The sequence below is a fragment of the Montipora capricornis genome, chromosome 4 (assembly GCF_036669925.1).
Source record: "Montipora capricornis isolate CH-2021 chromosome 4, ASM3666992v2, whole genome shotgun sequence".
Classification (NCBI taxonomy): Eukaryota; Metazoa; Cnidaria; class Anthozoa; order Scleractinia; family Acroporidae; genus Montipora; species Montipora capricornis.
The window spans coordinates 33,508,472-33,525,971 of NC_090886.1; the positions used below are offsets into that span (position 1 = coordinate 33,508,472).

General features: G+C 38.6%; 1 protein-coding gene across 5 annotated transcripts in view; it reads right to left on the reverse strand.

Moving 5' to 3' along the window:
* Positions 1 to 17,500, reverse strand: part of LOC138045967 (serine/threonine-protein kinase 3-like) — a 33,411-nt gene that overhangs the window by 1,880 nt on the left and 14,031 nt on the right. For all 5 annotated transcript variants that reach the window (XM_068892614.1, XM_068892619.1, XM_068892615.1 and 2 more), the window contains 7 exons: positions 15,919 to 16,051; positions 12,147 to 12,284; positions 4,284 to 4,411; positions 3,869 to 3,976; positions 1,795 to 1,854; positions 1,560 to 1,630; positions 1 to 371 (listed from right to left, as the gene is read on the reverse strand). The exon at positions 1 to 371 is cut by the window's left edge. In XM_068892614.1, the coding sequence (XP_068748715.1) occupies positions 365 to 371; positions 1,560 to 1,630; positions 1,795 to 1,854; positions 3,869 to 3,976; positions 4,284 to 4,411; positions 12,147 to 12,284; positions 15,919 to 16,051 (645 nt within the window). In that variant the 3' untranslated portion in view covers positions 1 to 364. The remainder of the gene's footprint in view (positions 372 to 1,559; positions 1,631 to 1,794; positions 1,855 to 3,868; positions 3,977 to 4,283; positions 4,412 to 12,146; positions 12,285 to 15,918; positions 16,052 to 17,500) is intronic.

Genomic DNA, 17,500 nt, shown 5'->3' on the forward strand with positions numbered 1-17,500 from the left:
TGTCATAATCATCCCAGTAGCGTGGCAACTTAAGCACGGATTTTTTCAGGCTTCTTTGCAAATAAGCAAAATTGTTTTGTTAACTTTACTGCAATGATCATTCTATCTAACTGCAATAATGCTAATTGATGGAATTCTTTAACGTCTCACACTAAATTAATTTATCGTTTATCATTGGGAAGGACTGCTAGACGGCGTGTATTGAGTCAGCGAAGACTTTTAAGTCGTTTAGAGATCTTAGAGATCTGACGCGTTCTCCTCAGTTTTTACAGGACCTCGAGGGCTGGTCCAGAAAAGGTTAAAATCTGCCGTCTTACGGTAACCATGACAGCAGAAGGTTGGCACTTCAAACAAACTAATCTCTTCAACGCCTAATAAAAACAAAAACAAAAGTGACTGTTGGTAAAAATGATTGCCATTTCAATGTGTAGCATCAATACAAAATAAACCCTAACATCAACCTATAAAAACTATTAGCAATGACGGTGTCTGTGACTTCAGTAAGAAGGACAAACTCACTCTCCTAATTAAACAAGACGACGTACTATAAAAGGGCTCGCTTCACGCTCTGATTTTGTTCGAAGTCACTCAAGCACAAGATGGTGATCAACAAACAGTAACAAAGAAACAGAACCCCTACAAGATATTACCAGCACGAAAAAAAAGGCGCAGGGGATTAAAAATAAAGGTACGACAGTAACATATTACTGAAACGTTGCCATGAGGGGCTTTTCTTGTGCACAGATTATCGCAACCCCAGTTCCCAGGGTCTTTCTTGCAACCGGAGAGGAGACCCTGATATGCACCGGCTGCAAGAGAGACCCTGGGAACGCGGTTGAAATTATCACAGAGCTCCGAAAGTGAACACGGTTCGCGTTTAAAGGAGTCAGCCCTTGTCAGGAGTGTGGACAATTGGTAGGTCTTTTAGGCCTCTTACAAAACTTAAGAAATGACTATATTTGTCGATACACGTACATGACAGTTGTTGCTATAAATTAAACGACAGTGACCAAAACCCAGCAATTTTTGCTCTCTGCTAGATCTTATGGCAAACCCAGAATTTGTATAGTTAGAGTGCAATTTGGAATAAATAAGCCAAGGTAATTTTATTCAAAGACAACCAAAATTGCACAAGCCCGTAGGGCAAGTGCAATTTGTAGTCTTGGAAAAAAATTACAAGCGCTTACTTATTCCAAATGCACGAGAAAAATCATGCGATTACTTACTCATAATGTACAAGAAAAAATTTGAGATGGTTAAGCAAAAGAAACACTCGCGTATCATGCAATGAGGAAAAAATTGCACCAGAATTGTGCTATACAGGGAGCGCGCTTGATTTGAAAACAAAACATTTGACTGGTTCTGACCAAACCCTAGTGTTTATTAGCCACTCATAATCCAAAATTTTTATGTGTAATTTGCAGTGGTATTACACTTGAACTACACTGCTCTCAGCCAATCAGAATCAAGTAATTTTTTCATTTATATTATTACAAACCTAATTCACACTTTGGTAATCTTCCTCTTCACAGTAACATTACCAGATAGTGTTTTCTTACCTTGAGCTGCAACGCTTGACAACTGGATACTCTAACAGAACACGCACTGAGGGACGGCCTTCTGGGTTAACCTATTTAAAGACAAAGACAAATCTTCTGTTTCTAGGATAAGGAATGATTTGTAACCCAGTTCCCAGTAAGATTTGCTTCTTTACAGGAAAAAAACATTAAGTTTACCATGGACCTAGATGAAATGAAAAACCTTTAGCAACATCATTTTAATTCTTTCCCTTACCGAAACACAAGCCGTTACCATCTCTGCAAGCTCTGGATCTAATTGGCTCAACTCATTTATCTGTTGAAGGAAAATCATTTAATTTGAACAAACTTGATTTTGTCATGTAGTCAACACATGCCACATTCAATTATAAAGGATTAATGTTCTTGTTATAGGCTGCGGTCACATCTGGGCAACTAACTATAGTTAAGGTGGGGATAACTATACTTAGAAAATTTACGCCTTGGTGATCCAAAACAATACATACTAACTATAGCAATACCCAAGCAGGGTTTATGGGTTAGTCTTAGGTTTACAAACAAACAACCAATCAGAATGTGACAATTCTTTTCGCATGTGCGAGACGAGCATATATAAATAATAATAAGCAAAATATAAAACCAAGCATTTAACATTAGATCAACACTCTACGTCGGTCAACCATGTTGCAGGGCTTGAAATTAACATTTTTGCTCAGGTGCCAGCTGGCGACTAATGGGGAAAATTTGGTCGCCAACTTTGCACGCAAGGAAAGTCATAATTGTTAAAAAGCACAAGAAAAAAAAAAAAAAAAAAAACCCAACACGAGGAAGATCTCTAAAGCCATTGCTGTTTTCGGCTTTGACTTTAGTTTGGTGATGATGTTCTTTAAGGTTATTTGACATGGAGCGCAGCACAGTCCGTGTTTTCCATAGCAAGGCAAACATGGGTCCTTTATCCTTGCTTTTCACCTCTTCAAAACGTAGTTCTTTATTCTCCTACAGCTTGCATTGCAAGCATACAATTGCTCGGCCTAGGCCCCCACACAACCACAATGCTCGTACCAGTCTCCGACCAAGATAAAATAAAAGGAGCGACTTGTATACGGTTTCAGTATCCTCTAGAATCAGAGGAAGTTGGTTTTAAAGTACTTTTCTACCGATATTTATCTCCATTTATTAATCACCTTGTGCAGTCAATTTTGCAGGTGTTCGCTTTCTAACAGAGGTGACAAGTTCTCCAACCCACTTTATGTTAAGGGTAAAGGTTGCTTTTTGAAGATCCACGCAAATTTCAAATATGCGGCGTCCAATTTCATTATCAATATATTATCAATATCAAGCTAGTTCCGAGGAGGTCCTTTGGTAATATGGCTAAATTTACGTTTTCAGCATTCACAACTGACGATGGGTTTAAATTTTCAATTAACCTTCTTGCTGAATCTTCGTCTTCCGGGGTTAAAATTCACGTAACCGGAAAGAAGCATACGGTGTTTAAGTCCACCCACGGTCCCATGAAGCCGCTGAAACAATATGGCACCTAGTAAACGTGGTGATCGAAGAAGTATAGAAGTACATTTGTGCTATTAATTAACAATGTGAGAAACCCATTTTCTTGTAGTATTTATACATTATTTTAATGGGGAAAGAAAGGCGAGTCTTGTTCTAGCTACCAGTTCTGAACAATTTCATCATATAAAGATTCAAATAAAAAGGTTGTCTACTGTTTATCCTAAGTTACCAGACAAAACTTGATTCGCCAGCTGGCGACCAGTTCTGAAAATCTCGTTGACAGCACTCAATTTTTGGTCGCCAATGCGACAAGTGAGTCGCAATTTCAAGCACTGTGTTGACATTTCACGGATCCACAATAAGGGCCGTCACGAACCTCTTTTAGTTCTGCCGTCATCCATAGGCTAATTAGAACTAACTGTAGTTAATTGCATGGTATGACCGCAAAGTCGACCGAAGGCACTAACTACAGTTAGGTATGACGTCACATAACTTGACAATACCTTAAGCTAAACTTTAGTTACATCGTAGATGTGACCTCAGCCATTGCAATTTATCACAATAATGAATTGCATTGCACTTATGTCCCTATCATTGACATTATGTCCTGGATGCGTTACTTATGCATATAAAGGTGGTCTTCTATTGGGATCATCCGTTTTAGGTTGGTTGGGTTTTTTCATGTTCTACTGGGAAAAAACCATTTTCGACTCATCAAGGGGAATTTGCGTAAACTGCCTGGCTCCCTGCCATTAGTGGCACCCCATACCATCCCATTCTTTTTATCATTAAAAAAGGCACCTGTAAGAATGTCACCCTACCTTTTTCTGAAGAGTATGAAGGGTAGGTACCCCTATCGTCAATTCAACCAGAAAGCATCCCATGCTGTACACATCTGCAGGTCGTCCATGTGCTTGCCTATTCAAGACCTAGAGAATTTGAAATACACAGTTTCAGTATATGTTTAAATTCTAACAACTTACCGTAGTGTTTCTGCACCGTGTCAAAAGGGTAAGTAGGCCAGTAAGTGAGGTATAAAACACCCAACAGCCTGCCAAAAAAAGAAGTATTGAAATTACAGGAACTGTCATCCTCGTAAAAAAAAAAGGGGGGGGGGGGGTGGTTGTGATGTTATGATAATTTTATCAGTAAAAGGAACTTCAATTTAGGTTTTTCAAGGGAAAAAAAGGTTAAACTTAAGACCTTCCCAAAACATCCCCCATTACAATAACATACCTCTGGTGCAATGAATCCTCTAGTCCCCAAAGGAAAGAGTCCAGGTTTTGTCATTTCTGATGGGATTCTTTTGGCTGAATCGAAGTCAGCTAAAAGTGCCCTTCCTTCCTTCATCAACACATTCTTTGCTGAGAAAAGATTAACGAGCATTCACCAACTTTACTTTAAAACAAGACGCCTATAACGGCATATCAGTGGGATGCACAAACAGTTAACACAAATTGTCCAGTTACAGTGAATTAACTACAACCACGGGTAAACTTCGGAAAATGGGGAGAGATTACTGGAAAGATAAATCTATAATTTAACTAGAAGTTATTTGTTGTAAAAATAGAAAGAGGTTATTTCTTATTATTACTAAATTTGCCAATGGAAACAACGAGGCCCTATTAGGGGTTATCAGGAATACGGGATATTTAGGTAAAAAACTTATTGGTATATGGGATATAGTTGGGGGAGGGGGGGGGGGGGATTAACGGGATTCAGGATATTTAAAAAACCGAACTGATATTTTTATAATAGTGATACAAACCACAGGAATAAACGGGATACAGGATATTTAGGGATACGGGATACTTAGATTCCTCCCTACCCTAATGGGGCTTCAACAATGAGCGCAGCAATACTATCATAATGGGCCCTTTGCATGAAACTGTCACATGGTATAAAATCTGCCCTGCCAGATTATAAGCTACACACTGGGAAATCCAAAACAAAGAAAGTCACGCTTGCTTGGTTGAAATCACTTTGTTTTGGAGGTCGTTGCATTCTTTTGCCATCCAGCATGGCAGATTTTGTGTCATGTGACGGTATCATGCAAAAGGTTTTTGAGGAATGTCAAGATAAAAAGGTGAAACTTCTTTGGAATACTGACTGGAGAAAGGCCGCTTCATTCATTTGCTTTAGTTTATGCATAAAACAAAATAGAGTGTACATGTGGTTTAAGGCTTTTTTACAAATATTCTTTTCACGTTTTTGATTCCTGTACTAGGAGAAAAGACCTATCACATACCATTAAATTAGATGTTAGGCTAAGTGTCAACTTAAAAATTATTCCACGGGAGAGCCCTGGATATGAGAGAGACCACTGAGTATTGTCCCTGCAGAAGACTTCTAATCTGACTTATAGTTTTTTTAACTTCTTTTTATTTGCTTGATTTCATTGTTGTTTTTGGTCGTTAAAGGCTTTTTTTCCAATCTCTTTTTCCCGTTTTTTGATTCCTGTAAGGGGAGGATTGGCGATGGAATCCCCAAGCAGTGACGTTGCTAAGCGGGTCATGTGAGCGTTCTGGGCATGATTGCCACTTTTTGTTTTTTTTTTCTCAATTTATTTTGTTGTCATTTACATAACCGATTACGTATAATTTACAGTCTTTCATCTCCCCGAGAGGGTACATGTAGGAGGTGAAAGACACAGGGATCGCAAAATCCCAGTACATTAATCCTTTTTTAGTCGTGGATCACGCAAGGTCAGAATATGCGCAATTTGTCACTCACTCAGATTTAAACTACACGATAAGTCAACGCCCAATATAGATTTTTCCAAGATAAGCCAATTTGTCACTCACTCAGTTGAAATCAAATCGATATCGAGACGATCAATATCGATTTTCAGACGTTTCACTTTCCGAAGTAATGCCGCAACGTAATAGGTTTAAATATTCTTCCACGCTTCTTCGTTCTGACGGGATTGATACTCGTTGCATTGCTCAGTGGAAGACTAAAAGTGTCACTGTGAGTATGTGTTCTGAAAATGAATGCGATGAGACATTTTCTCGTAGATCTGCTAAGTTCACAGGTCCACTCGTATTAGCAAAGGAGCATGCTGTGAGAGCGCCGTGGACAGTCACAACTGTGTTCACCAGGAGCAAACTACTGTTTTTTTTTTTCGTTTGTTACATTTCATCATTCCATTGGTTATATTCAATAACTACAAGGTGCACTTGTAACATATTTAAAAGGTGAAGGTGCTTAAATTTAAGGTTACGGAACAGGTTTGAGGGTAAATTTTTTCCAAAATTGTGATATTTGGCGTACATAAACTATGTGGTCTAGGATTTCGTACGCAGAAAAAAAAATTCCGAAATCTCTTTTCAGTCCGGAGTTACTGTAAGTTTTCTTTTTTGGGTGACTCATTACGTCACAGTTCAGAGGTGTTGAGCTGTCAACACCACTGGACCACCTGGGAATTTAGCGTGGGAGAATGACTTCCAACAGCGTGTCATCACAACAATGCAATGCTTGCGTTACTTGCTTGTGTGTAGTCGTGCATGGTTTTGGATGGAGAGAGAAAAGAAAAGAAAGCGAAACAAAAGCCCTTGGGCTCCAAAGGCTGATCAAAGCTCTCGCAAAAATAATCACTGAGTGATAACAATGGGGGTGACAGGCGTACACAACTCCTATCCACGTGTTTCAGCCAGCTTAGAGTTTGGCTCGAACGAGTATATCTTTTAAGGATCTGCCCCTTTTGTACGAAACGATCAGGGGATCTTGAAATATTTCGCTACGCAGCGGTTGTTGCTTGATTAAATGCTATTTTTGCATGAGTATTTGTTTACGAATTCGCATCGTACCTAAAATGTACAAGGACAGATTATTATAATTTTCACACGCAGCCCGCGGAAAAAGATGGCAAAGAAGGGACCAAAAGTTTAGCCGACCATAGCTGTGTTAACAAAGTTGATAAGTATCCGGATGTTTTCGGCATCACCTTGTTGAGTTGAACCGAAGCATTCCTTTACGATAAGAATCAAACATGAATTCACTCTTTCCTAGCTAAATGGCTATCGTCTGGTACTTCACAGGCTTTTAACAACCTCGTAGAAAGTTTAAAGGAGCCGAAAACACAGGTTGGCAATTATTTTCATCTGGCTCTTTTGCATCTGTAAAATGCAACTAAATGAAGCATGTTTCATGATCCCTTCCAGATTTCGTGAAAGGCTGAGAAGTTTTGGAAACAATCCTTGTTTTTACTTATCACAAACTGAGGCATTCGTGGCATAGTTGAGGACCCTTAAGATATTTGAAAATGACCTGGTGTTGTCTGTTCTCTGGGGACAGAATCCTTCACTGAAAAAAGATTTCTTAATTTAAACGTGGTAAACACTAATTTGATGTCAAGATCATGACAATAACGATTTACAAGGCGACGTATTTTGCTTTGAGCTATAGTAGAAAAACGGCCTAAATACGGTAACTTATAAAAGTATTGTTTACCCTGGGAAGTGGTATTTTGAATGGAGCCATTTCGGTCGATGGCTGTGTTCAAGTATCGATAGACGCATTTATCGATGAGATGAACAGGGAAAAGATTCTTGCGCAAAATGAAAACTAAGTTAACAATGTCCTTGTGGAAGCCCAACCAAGTATTGTTGACCTTATATCTTAAGATCTTAATATCTTAAGTATTGTTTTTAAGATCAACAATACTTGGTTGGGCTTCCACAAGGACATTGTTAACTTAGTTTTCATTTTACTCAAGGAGGCTATGCATATAAATTGGGAAAAAGCCTAATTTAAACCAACAAGTTCATCACGTCAACCTGACACTTACGCTTTAGGCTCTACATTCTTTCTAACACTCTGTAACTCACTCAAATATGTATTTCTTGTCACTTAATCATATTTAATTATGCATGTTTCGCCTAGTTGTTATATAGTCCTAACGGTTTTTCAAATATTTTGTAACTGACGATGTTTGTAACATCGAAACATGTCTTCGAAATTAAAAAATGTCGTAACTTTCTTAAGGAAAACACTAATTCATTCTTAATGTTTCTGTTCCATATGTTTGTCTGCCTAACTACTAGTTATGAGCAAACATTGACTCCAGTTGGCGTTAATGGGGGAGCACTGCCTTGCGTTAGGTTAGCCTGTGCGACTTCCGGCGATTGTGTGACAAAGGAACCTCACTTATCGCCCCAGCACAACGAGCTGAATGCAAAACAGCACATGGTGGACCGGACAAGAGTATCGGTTAGCAGGCGATATTCAAAAGGCAACGCAGCCAACAAGCTTGAGGGAAGTCGCTGCTCAGACTTAACCGCACCACACAGGAGTGTCCCGAGTTTATTGCCAGACAACGAGGCCCAATCTCGACTCCAAAGGGAGAGAGGGAGAGTAAAAACCAAATCGTAAACTACACTACGTGGATCGTACTAGCCTGCTAGCGACAACAAAGCTGCAAAGTTCGAAGCAAGAATACAATAAATCCTTAGTGTTTGCTGATCTTGGCAACTAGATGGCACAAACGCTACATTGAAAACAGAGCCGTCATGAAACCGTTACAGATAATATTGTCACGATCCAGTAAATACATTTTACTTGCGTGACCGTAAAATTGCCTATTATTTCCTCGCCAAGATCAGAAAGCAACTGATCACAACAGAACTCCCATTTTCTAAGCAATATATCCACGACGTCTTCACAGTTCTCCTTTGATTTTGTACTTGATTTATTTTCCCGTTTGTGATTCCTATATTGGGAGGAATGGCGTTGGAATTCCCAGGCAATGCTTTCCAAGGGCGGGTGTTGACTCACACACACTGAGAGAATTTTCACTGTCATGTAGTAAAAAATCAAATCCGAAACCGTTCAAAGAAAGAAGCCAATAAAATTAAATGTTTCAAAAGACTAATACAAAAGTAACTGCTCCAAGTCTCACGTCTGTTTGATGCATTGTTTCTAAGTTATTGGCCGAAACACGTCACTCAACTTTACAGAGCTTTATATGGAGATGCCATGTTGGTGTTCCTCTGATCATATGGCCTCAAATAAACAAAACATCTGGACATCAGTTTGCGATAAAAGCCCTCTCCTTTTGCTCGCAAACTGAACTAAATGAGCATAACATGTCTTCTAAAGGTTTTAATGCTTTTTTAACCAGACACCTTTTTCTCAGTTAATGTCTTGGTGTCACGCAAGGTGAAATTTAAAAATTCCAAATGCTGTATTCTCAAAACGAAAAACGCTATGGGGCCTCAAACTGGTAAAAGATTTACTTCTAAGTAATTTTTACCTGGTATGGATTAAAAAATCAGAAAATCTTGCATCTTTGATTTTACAATTTGATGGCGTCATGTGAAAACACTATTGATAAGCTTGGCACAATGGCCGATTGAACACACTAGTTCGATAAAACGCAGACTGCAGACTGCAGAGCTGGGGTAAAATAAAGACTGCAGACCAGGGGTAAAATGCAGACTGAGGGTAAAATAAAGGGGAAACACAGGCAGCCCAAGCTCGGTGTACGATTTATAGACTATACTTTTGAGTTTATAAATGCTAAAGTAAGCTGTAAATGTAGAAATAAACTTCACTTAACGGCACCTCTACGTACAGATGACAACAATAAGAAGTGGAGGGAAGTTTGTCTCGCTAAATTGTTATTAAAATTCACCATTCTACAATTTAAAGAAGCCTTAACTGGTCTGCTATTTCACACATCTTGTATTTAAACATAAAAAAACGACTATTTCGTGGGCCATTTTGCTCTAAAGTGGAGTAATGTGGTTAGAAATCGCTGGCCCGGCTAACCGGGCTGTCCCGGGGTTTCGGCTAACCAGGCTGAGATTTTTCCATGTAACCGCAAACTTGATTTTTGGTGTGTTTCTCAGACCTGCCAAGGTCTCGGCTAAACGAGCCAGCCCGCCTAACAGGGCCAGCCTGGCTCATGTAATCGGCCCCTTAGATCTGCTCAGGACTAACTCTTCAAAAATAACATTTGAATTAACTTAATTGTACATCAGTTTTCGAGTGGGTCTTCGTTTTCTCGGTCTTTGTTTTCTTGTCGTTAGTTGAACGAATAACCTCTCACATACCCACCGCCTGCTCTGCTCCCGTTCTGCCCTTGTCGCTCAGTCTGTAGAGCAGCGGTGATCTAATCCGAAGGTTGTGGGTTCAAATCCCACTCTGGTCAGAGTTTTTCTCTGTCCTTGTGTGGGCCCAATTCCAGATTACTCCACTTCAACATTACTCCAATTCCACATTACTCCACTTTAGAGCAAAATGGCCCACGATCCCTGATGGAATAATTGGGTACAAAAACTTCACAGTAGTGTTAGGCCTTACTCGAACTTGGAATCATTACTCTCAAATGCTACTGAAGGACAACAACTAACGATTACCTAAAATTAGGCTTGGGCCGAGCCGAATTTGTCCTTGTGAATAACATCTCACATGCCCACGGACAATGGCCAAATTATTGAACACACTGGTCTGATTTGCAAAATGTTTTGGAACGACTGAACAAACTGGTTCGCAAGAAAAACAGATTAATTTGATGGCTCAGTGGAAACTTACTCGCTCCCAGGGCGCGTGGCCCGAGTTCGAGGTGCGATGGTTCCAGTTGTATCATACAGGATAATCTATCCCTGGGATATGCACATTTGTGACTACGATGAAAAATTAAAAAAAACCAAACTGGCTTATTGACGTGGTCTGCCTGTGGCATCCCACATAATTATTGCTATTCTAGAAGGCTAAAATGGTTAACAGTGGTTTCACCATTTATTGACTGCCGACAAATTCAAGAATTGGGCAAGCAGAGGTTATTAATTTTGACAATTTTCTTGCACTTTTCATAAAGTTCAAAATAATATCCGTGCTTTTGGTTTTCTATCAAAAATCTATGGTACTGGTAGTTGAAGGATTGTTAAGTATAGGAATTTGCAAATTTTGCCAGTCATCGGAATACACATGTGACACATATACAGTACCTCTCAGACCAAGAACTCTACGGTAATAATATTGACAGCAGTCGAAAAAGAAAATACTGATCAAACTTGTGTCCACTTGTTTAGGAAAGCCACAATGGTTAGCAAACCATCTATTGAAAGTTAGGTCAATTTTTATGCATTATTCAGAAATTCTTCATTTTCATTCAGCTTTTTTTTGTTGAACTTCAAGTCAGCTATTCTGTTTTTCTTTGGTGTTCTTGCTTGAAATCATCAATTTTTCCCCTGGTACTACTGACTACCTTATTATGTTCTACAAGATTGTTTGTTGCAAGTTTTTTCTTTCTCATTTCTGGCAATACACATGGGAGTAACGGTGGTTTCAATAAGTATCGACAGCCAACAAAAACGTCTGCTAAAAAGCACTGGCTACTCCGATTCTTCTCCTAAATTGAAGTAATTAATCAAGCCATCTTCAGGGCAAAACACCAAGATGAACTCCATGCTTTATTTTGTAATTATTGACAATTGTGTTAAGGTACACAGAATTTATGAACAAGGGGTTGAGAGACAGGGCCTCTAGTTGATCAGTTTTATCCTAAGACCTGAATTTGTAACCATTACAAAAGAAACTCTCTTCAGGCTCAGTTCCTTAAGCTTCTGTTACACGTTGAATCTTTTAGCCAAAACTTCTATGCAGCGGCACTGCAAAACAAGTTTGAGCAGGCATTGCACTGTGTAACAATTTTGGTCGGTTTCATTGAAATTTGTTGAAATTCAGTTGCAAAACAAGTTTCAAGAAAAGTATAACTGCTTTCTACTTTTGCAAAGGCCGCAACGATTGCAGAGGTGAAAAAAACAAAAGCTTCACCGTGTAACACCACTTCGTGAAAATGGTCTCGCTCCGTGGCATTATGCTACACTGTGTAAGCCAACCAGGAACTGGCCAAGGAACTAGTATCAACTTGTTTTGCGGGAATGAAGTAACAGCATTTTGAGACCACGTTTCAACCTTTTAAATGTATGTTACATGGTACAATGCCTGCTGAAATTAATTTTGCAGCAGACGGACATACATTTCAGCTAAACGTTTTAACATGTAACAGCACCTTTAAATAGCAAGGGTCTTTGGTCCAGCCAAAGCTGAATCTATGACCCCACCGCATGATAGTTAATTGCTCACAATCACCTTTTATATCCTTGTGAATTACACCCAGATTGTGGAGGTAGTCCACACCATCAAGAACCTGAAGCCAGTAAAACAAGGCATCATCAACGGACAGTCGACCTCCTGGAATTCTCTTCATGTAGTTGAAAAGAGACTCCTCTACAGGGAGAAAAAGCCAGTTAACCTTTGAATTACTCAGGCCAAACACAGAAATTTGAATTCAACAGCCAGGCTCCAGTTGTTCAAAGGCCAGATAACTTTATCCAGTGAATAAGACACTTTACTATATAGACAGAAGTGTTTTACTGGAAAATGCACCACTCATAAAATTCATACGAAACTATATCTGGGACCCCAGTGGTATATTTTCCATATCCTCACTATTAGGGATATTGATGATATCATTTCGCACCTTTGCATGGTTGTTTAATTGTGCAAACAGTCGAGGGAAAAAATGCTAACACCAACAATAAAACTCCATACAGCTTAAAAGTATCCATTGCAGGTAAAGAAAAAAAGTGAAATTTGAAGAAATTCCTGCCGCCAAGTTGCAAGAATTTGCGATAAAGTTTGTGCTCGGTGTTAGAAAGAAGAATGGTGAGTAAAACACTCCTGTCTAGATATAACTAGACGCTCAATAAGTGGACACTGGGTTGCCTGTGGATACGTGTTACTCAAAAACCGAAGGGACTGAGTTGGGTGGTATTCAATTGCAGCGTTCCAGTCAATTTTTTCAAGTCGGGGGTCATTAAGACCATTTAACGGGTCACCCAGAAGTCATGCCAGCAAAGGCCCTTTGGCTCACACCTTGATACGACGAAACAGATCTTTTTCTGAGGTTAAAAACTTGGCTAGCAGCCTATTAATTAAAACCCTGTCATTTTTAGAAAAAATAGGCACGCATCGCGTATGTAACACAGCGCTTTATTCCATATTGTCAACTGAGCTGCGCTTTGTCTTCCAGGATATTCAAGTTCAATATGTAGCTCTAATAGTACACGATATTGTTTTGGTATTGTATATCATTGTAAGTTGACATGGTAAAAGTCTTACGTAAATAGCCCCCTGAGAAGACATGTGGTTACTCGCAATGTACTAAACCCAGAATGATTGAAGAAAATAAAAGGGAATCGAGAGACATTGGCTTATAGGCCGACATGTTGATCATTTCCTAGTTCCCTCGCAACTTCTTTAGACCAAAAATTTAAGCATGCACTCTGACCATCTGACAGCTTTGTAATACAAAAGATCACTGCAGTTCATCCCTGTCTGGCAGGGCTAGTATATGGATGGGTGACCTCAAAAACATACCACTTCGTAACAAGCATAGGAACGAAAATTCCATTTTAAAGCCCAAAAATGCGAATTAAGCAAGGTAGAGATTTTGTTAGCTTGCTCTATGCAAAACAATATTGATGCAAAAGTGAATAAAATTAATATTGATACACAGTTTTTAGGAAGAGCAGAAGGAAGTTTTCAGGATGGTCGATCGAGAATAAAATATTTTGCCATCAGCAGCAACATTAACGACATGAAAGCAACATTAATTTTGAACTGCGAATATGAAAAGTTACCATCAGCGAAAAACATTTTGCAAGATTTTTGCAACATTCAATTTTGTTATTGTACTTTTTGCTGCACAAGAAAATCGCAAAATCGAAAGTGACATCGAATTCAGCGGGCGCCGTGATTAAGTTACCGCGGTGTGTTTACTTGCGAAACAGTGAAGCATCTGTGTCAAATGATGGCAAGATACCAGGTTTTTGTTTTTGTTAGTTTTTTTTAAGTGTTATAAAGTTTGACAAGAAATGTGTGAATTCAACACAAAGATAACAATCGCCCAACTCTTGAGGTTGACCATTGTTTCCCCAAAGTCAAAAATTTAGTCTACAAGATGAGGTTATTTATCACCAGGTAATTCCATCGTTTTGGAAATAGCAGCTACTTTATTATTCATCAGCATCACAATTTTTTATTGATTTTGGGGTTCATTTTGTTGAAACTCAAATAAATTTCTGACAGTTCACTTCTCAAACTCATTAATAATTCATAAAGACAACTACAAATCACTGCATGTATACAACATCACGTGCATGTGTTTGGATACCCAATGAAAAACAATATACCACTCTCCAGTGAAAGTGGTATATACCACTAAAATATGCACAATGACAACTTGCACAAAATCAATGAATGTTTATTACAGACATCTTTGTAATGGCCGTGTCCAAAAGTTTGTACTCCTTCTTCAAAGTCTTTAGTGGTAAAAAAGCCGCCAGGTTCCAAAGTACAGGACTTTACTAATCGATTCTGTTTCCATTCCTCGAAAACCTTACACGACCATTTGGTTTTATAAGCTGTTGATTTTGGTACTGCGTTATCAACACTTTTCTTCTCATCAACCACACTTTTCGGCTGCCGAAATCTCTCGAAAGACTTTGTTGCGGTATACATCCTGACTAAACCACAACTGAACTTGTAAATGCAACTTTTACATCTCAGAATAAATCAAATCGCATCATAAATGCAAACTAATTAAGCCGGTGAAAAACATCTTTGATATTGAAATTATCCAGGAAGGAATGTTAGATAGCAAACAATTCTAATTGGAAGTCTTTGTTTATGATTTGTTTGAGAGTGATTGTGAGAAGTTATTTCCAAAACTCGTGCTTCGTGTTTCATCGGGGTATCCAAACACCTCGAAACAAAAAAAGCACTCGGCCTACGGCCTTGTGCTTTCATTTGTTTCTCGGTGTTTGGAGACCCCGATGAAACACTCGCTCTCGTTTTGGAAATAGCACATCAAACCCTTTTCAAAAGAACCTTGACCGTAAATAATAAAGCACAAAAGAGACCACAATCTTTCATTCAAATAATTTTTCACTGTCACATTTAGATTCCTTCAATGTTTGTTAAATCCATGAAAGAATTGCCATTTGATTTCAATGTTGTATATAATACCAAGTTACCGGTAGTAAAATGTTCGAAAGAATGCTCACTTGATATCCAATGGCAAAAAATGAAATTGTTGTTGAAGATCATTACTCGTCGCTTTAAAGATTCCAGATATTTATTTTTCACCACCTTTCTTGTATATTATATAGGGTATATTTTGTTTAAAGATGCACTAAAACGCCATTCACATTACATTGACTTTCGAACTTTCGACGCCATTGCAGGTTAACAATTAAATGTTCTCCTGTGTGCACCAGAGAAATCTATGCATTACCCCAGCCCCCTTAAACCTAACAAATACACATAGAAGACCCTATGCACAAAGACACCACTTCGCAGGGGAGTGACAGGCAAGACTTTTACCGACACGGAAAAAAATAAAAAAACGACCAAATGAAACGCAGATTCCGACTGGGTTTGGCAACCCAGTAATAAAAAGAAAATTACACAGTGGTGCAAAGATATGAATTTTATTTTCTTGTGTTAAAAACAATATTGTTTTTACCACTTGAAATAAAATTCACATCTTCGTGCCGCCAAGAAATATCCTCTATATCTACAGTATAAATGACTTATCCACTGGATACAATTATTATCAAAATGAAGTTAACTGGATAGAGTTATCCGACCTTTGAACAATAGACCATATTCGTATTCTCGGTATTGGACTGGAGCTAGCTTGCAATGGAGGCTAATGCAGGGGAATCTTTTCACATGCAAATACTTTTTAAATTCCCCCGCATTAGCCTCAATTGCAAGCTAGTTCCAGTCCAATACTGAGAATACGAATATGGTCTATCGTGGCCTACAGTAGCAGGTTACAATTTAATTAACATACCGCACTTCTCCATGAATATACATGCAAAACCATTGCAGCCTCTAAATGTTCCACCATAGTGCTTTACTATGTTGTGGTGATCCCCCAGAAGTTTGTAAATCTCTACTTCTTCTGCACTAATTGCATAAGTAGTCTAAGCAAATTTTAAAAAAAAAGCATGAATAGATCTGACTTGCAAATCTCGTGCACAAGAGTCAAAAGTGCTGTAGTACTAGTACACAGAGAAGAAAAAATCAGATGTGGTGGCGAAGAAACCATCAGGCATAAGTGAGTTTTCTCACTGGCTGAGGAACTGATAAAGCAGAAAATGTTTTTCTCACACACAGCTGGGAGATTATGGGGTCCAGTGTGTACAAGGGGTCCTTACTTCACATGGTTTATTGGTGGCTCAGTTTGTTATTTGCAATCCAACAGTTTGCCTGACCTGCCCCTCAACAAACTCTTCATGAATCTTTTCAACACAGCTTTGTAGCTTTGGATGTTTATCCCTTTCCATTCAGTAAATACTGTTCATGATTTTTCAGTAAGGTCTATTATGATGTACATGTAGTTATTACATTTAGATTGTGTTAATAAGGGTCAGGCTGGCTGGTAGGCTTGGCTGGGCTCCCAGTTGTGTGTGAGAAATAGGGCTGTTACAGTGACTAGCTGGATAGAGCATTACTAACAGTTGTACTATACTGGCAAAACAAGCAATAATTGTTTTAAAAATACAAAAAATTGGCACGCATTGCGTACACGAAGGAAGTGTAGTAACACTGCACTTTATTCGATAATTTTCAACTGAGTTGCGTTTTGTTTTCCAGGAGGTTCAAGTTGTCTTTGCATAATATGTAGCTCTAATAGTACACAATATTGCTTTGGTACTGTATACCACAGTGACTGTAGTGCCCGGCCCTGAGAAGACATTGGTTACTAGAAAAATAAGAAACCAAGAAATATTGAAGAAAATAAAAGGAAATCAAGATACAATGGGTTTGAGGCTGACATGTTGATCATTTTCAAGTCCCCTTACAACTTCTTTTTCACCACAAGTTTAAGCTTGTGCTCTGAGCTTCTGACAAATTTACAAGACAAAAGTTCACTGAAGTTAAGTGCTGTCTGACAGGGTTAGTATCTGGATGGGAGACCTCAAAATATAGGACTTGCTGTGTCAGAAACATAGGACCGAGAATTATATTTTAAAGCTCAAAAATGCAAACTAAGCAAGGTACAGATTTTGTTATCCTGCTTTATACAAAACAAATATTGATGAAAAAAAGTAAATAAATATTGATACACAGCTTTTAGGAACAGCAGAAGGAGGTTTTCAGAAAGTCTCGATGGAGAATGAAATATTTTGCCATTAGCAACTACATCAGCGACAACATTTGTGACATGGAAAAAAGTAAATAAATATTGATACACAGTTTTTAGGAACAGCAGAAGGAGGTTTTCAGGAAGTCTCAATCGAAAATGAAATATGTTGCCATCAGCAACAACACTTGCGACATGAAAACAACATAAATTTTGAACCACGAATATAAAAATTACCATCAGCGAAAAAGATTTTGGGAGATTTTTGCTATGTTCAATTTTTCTA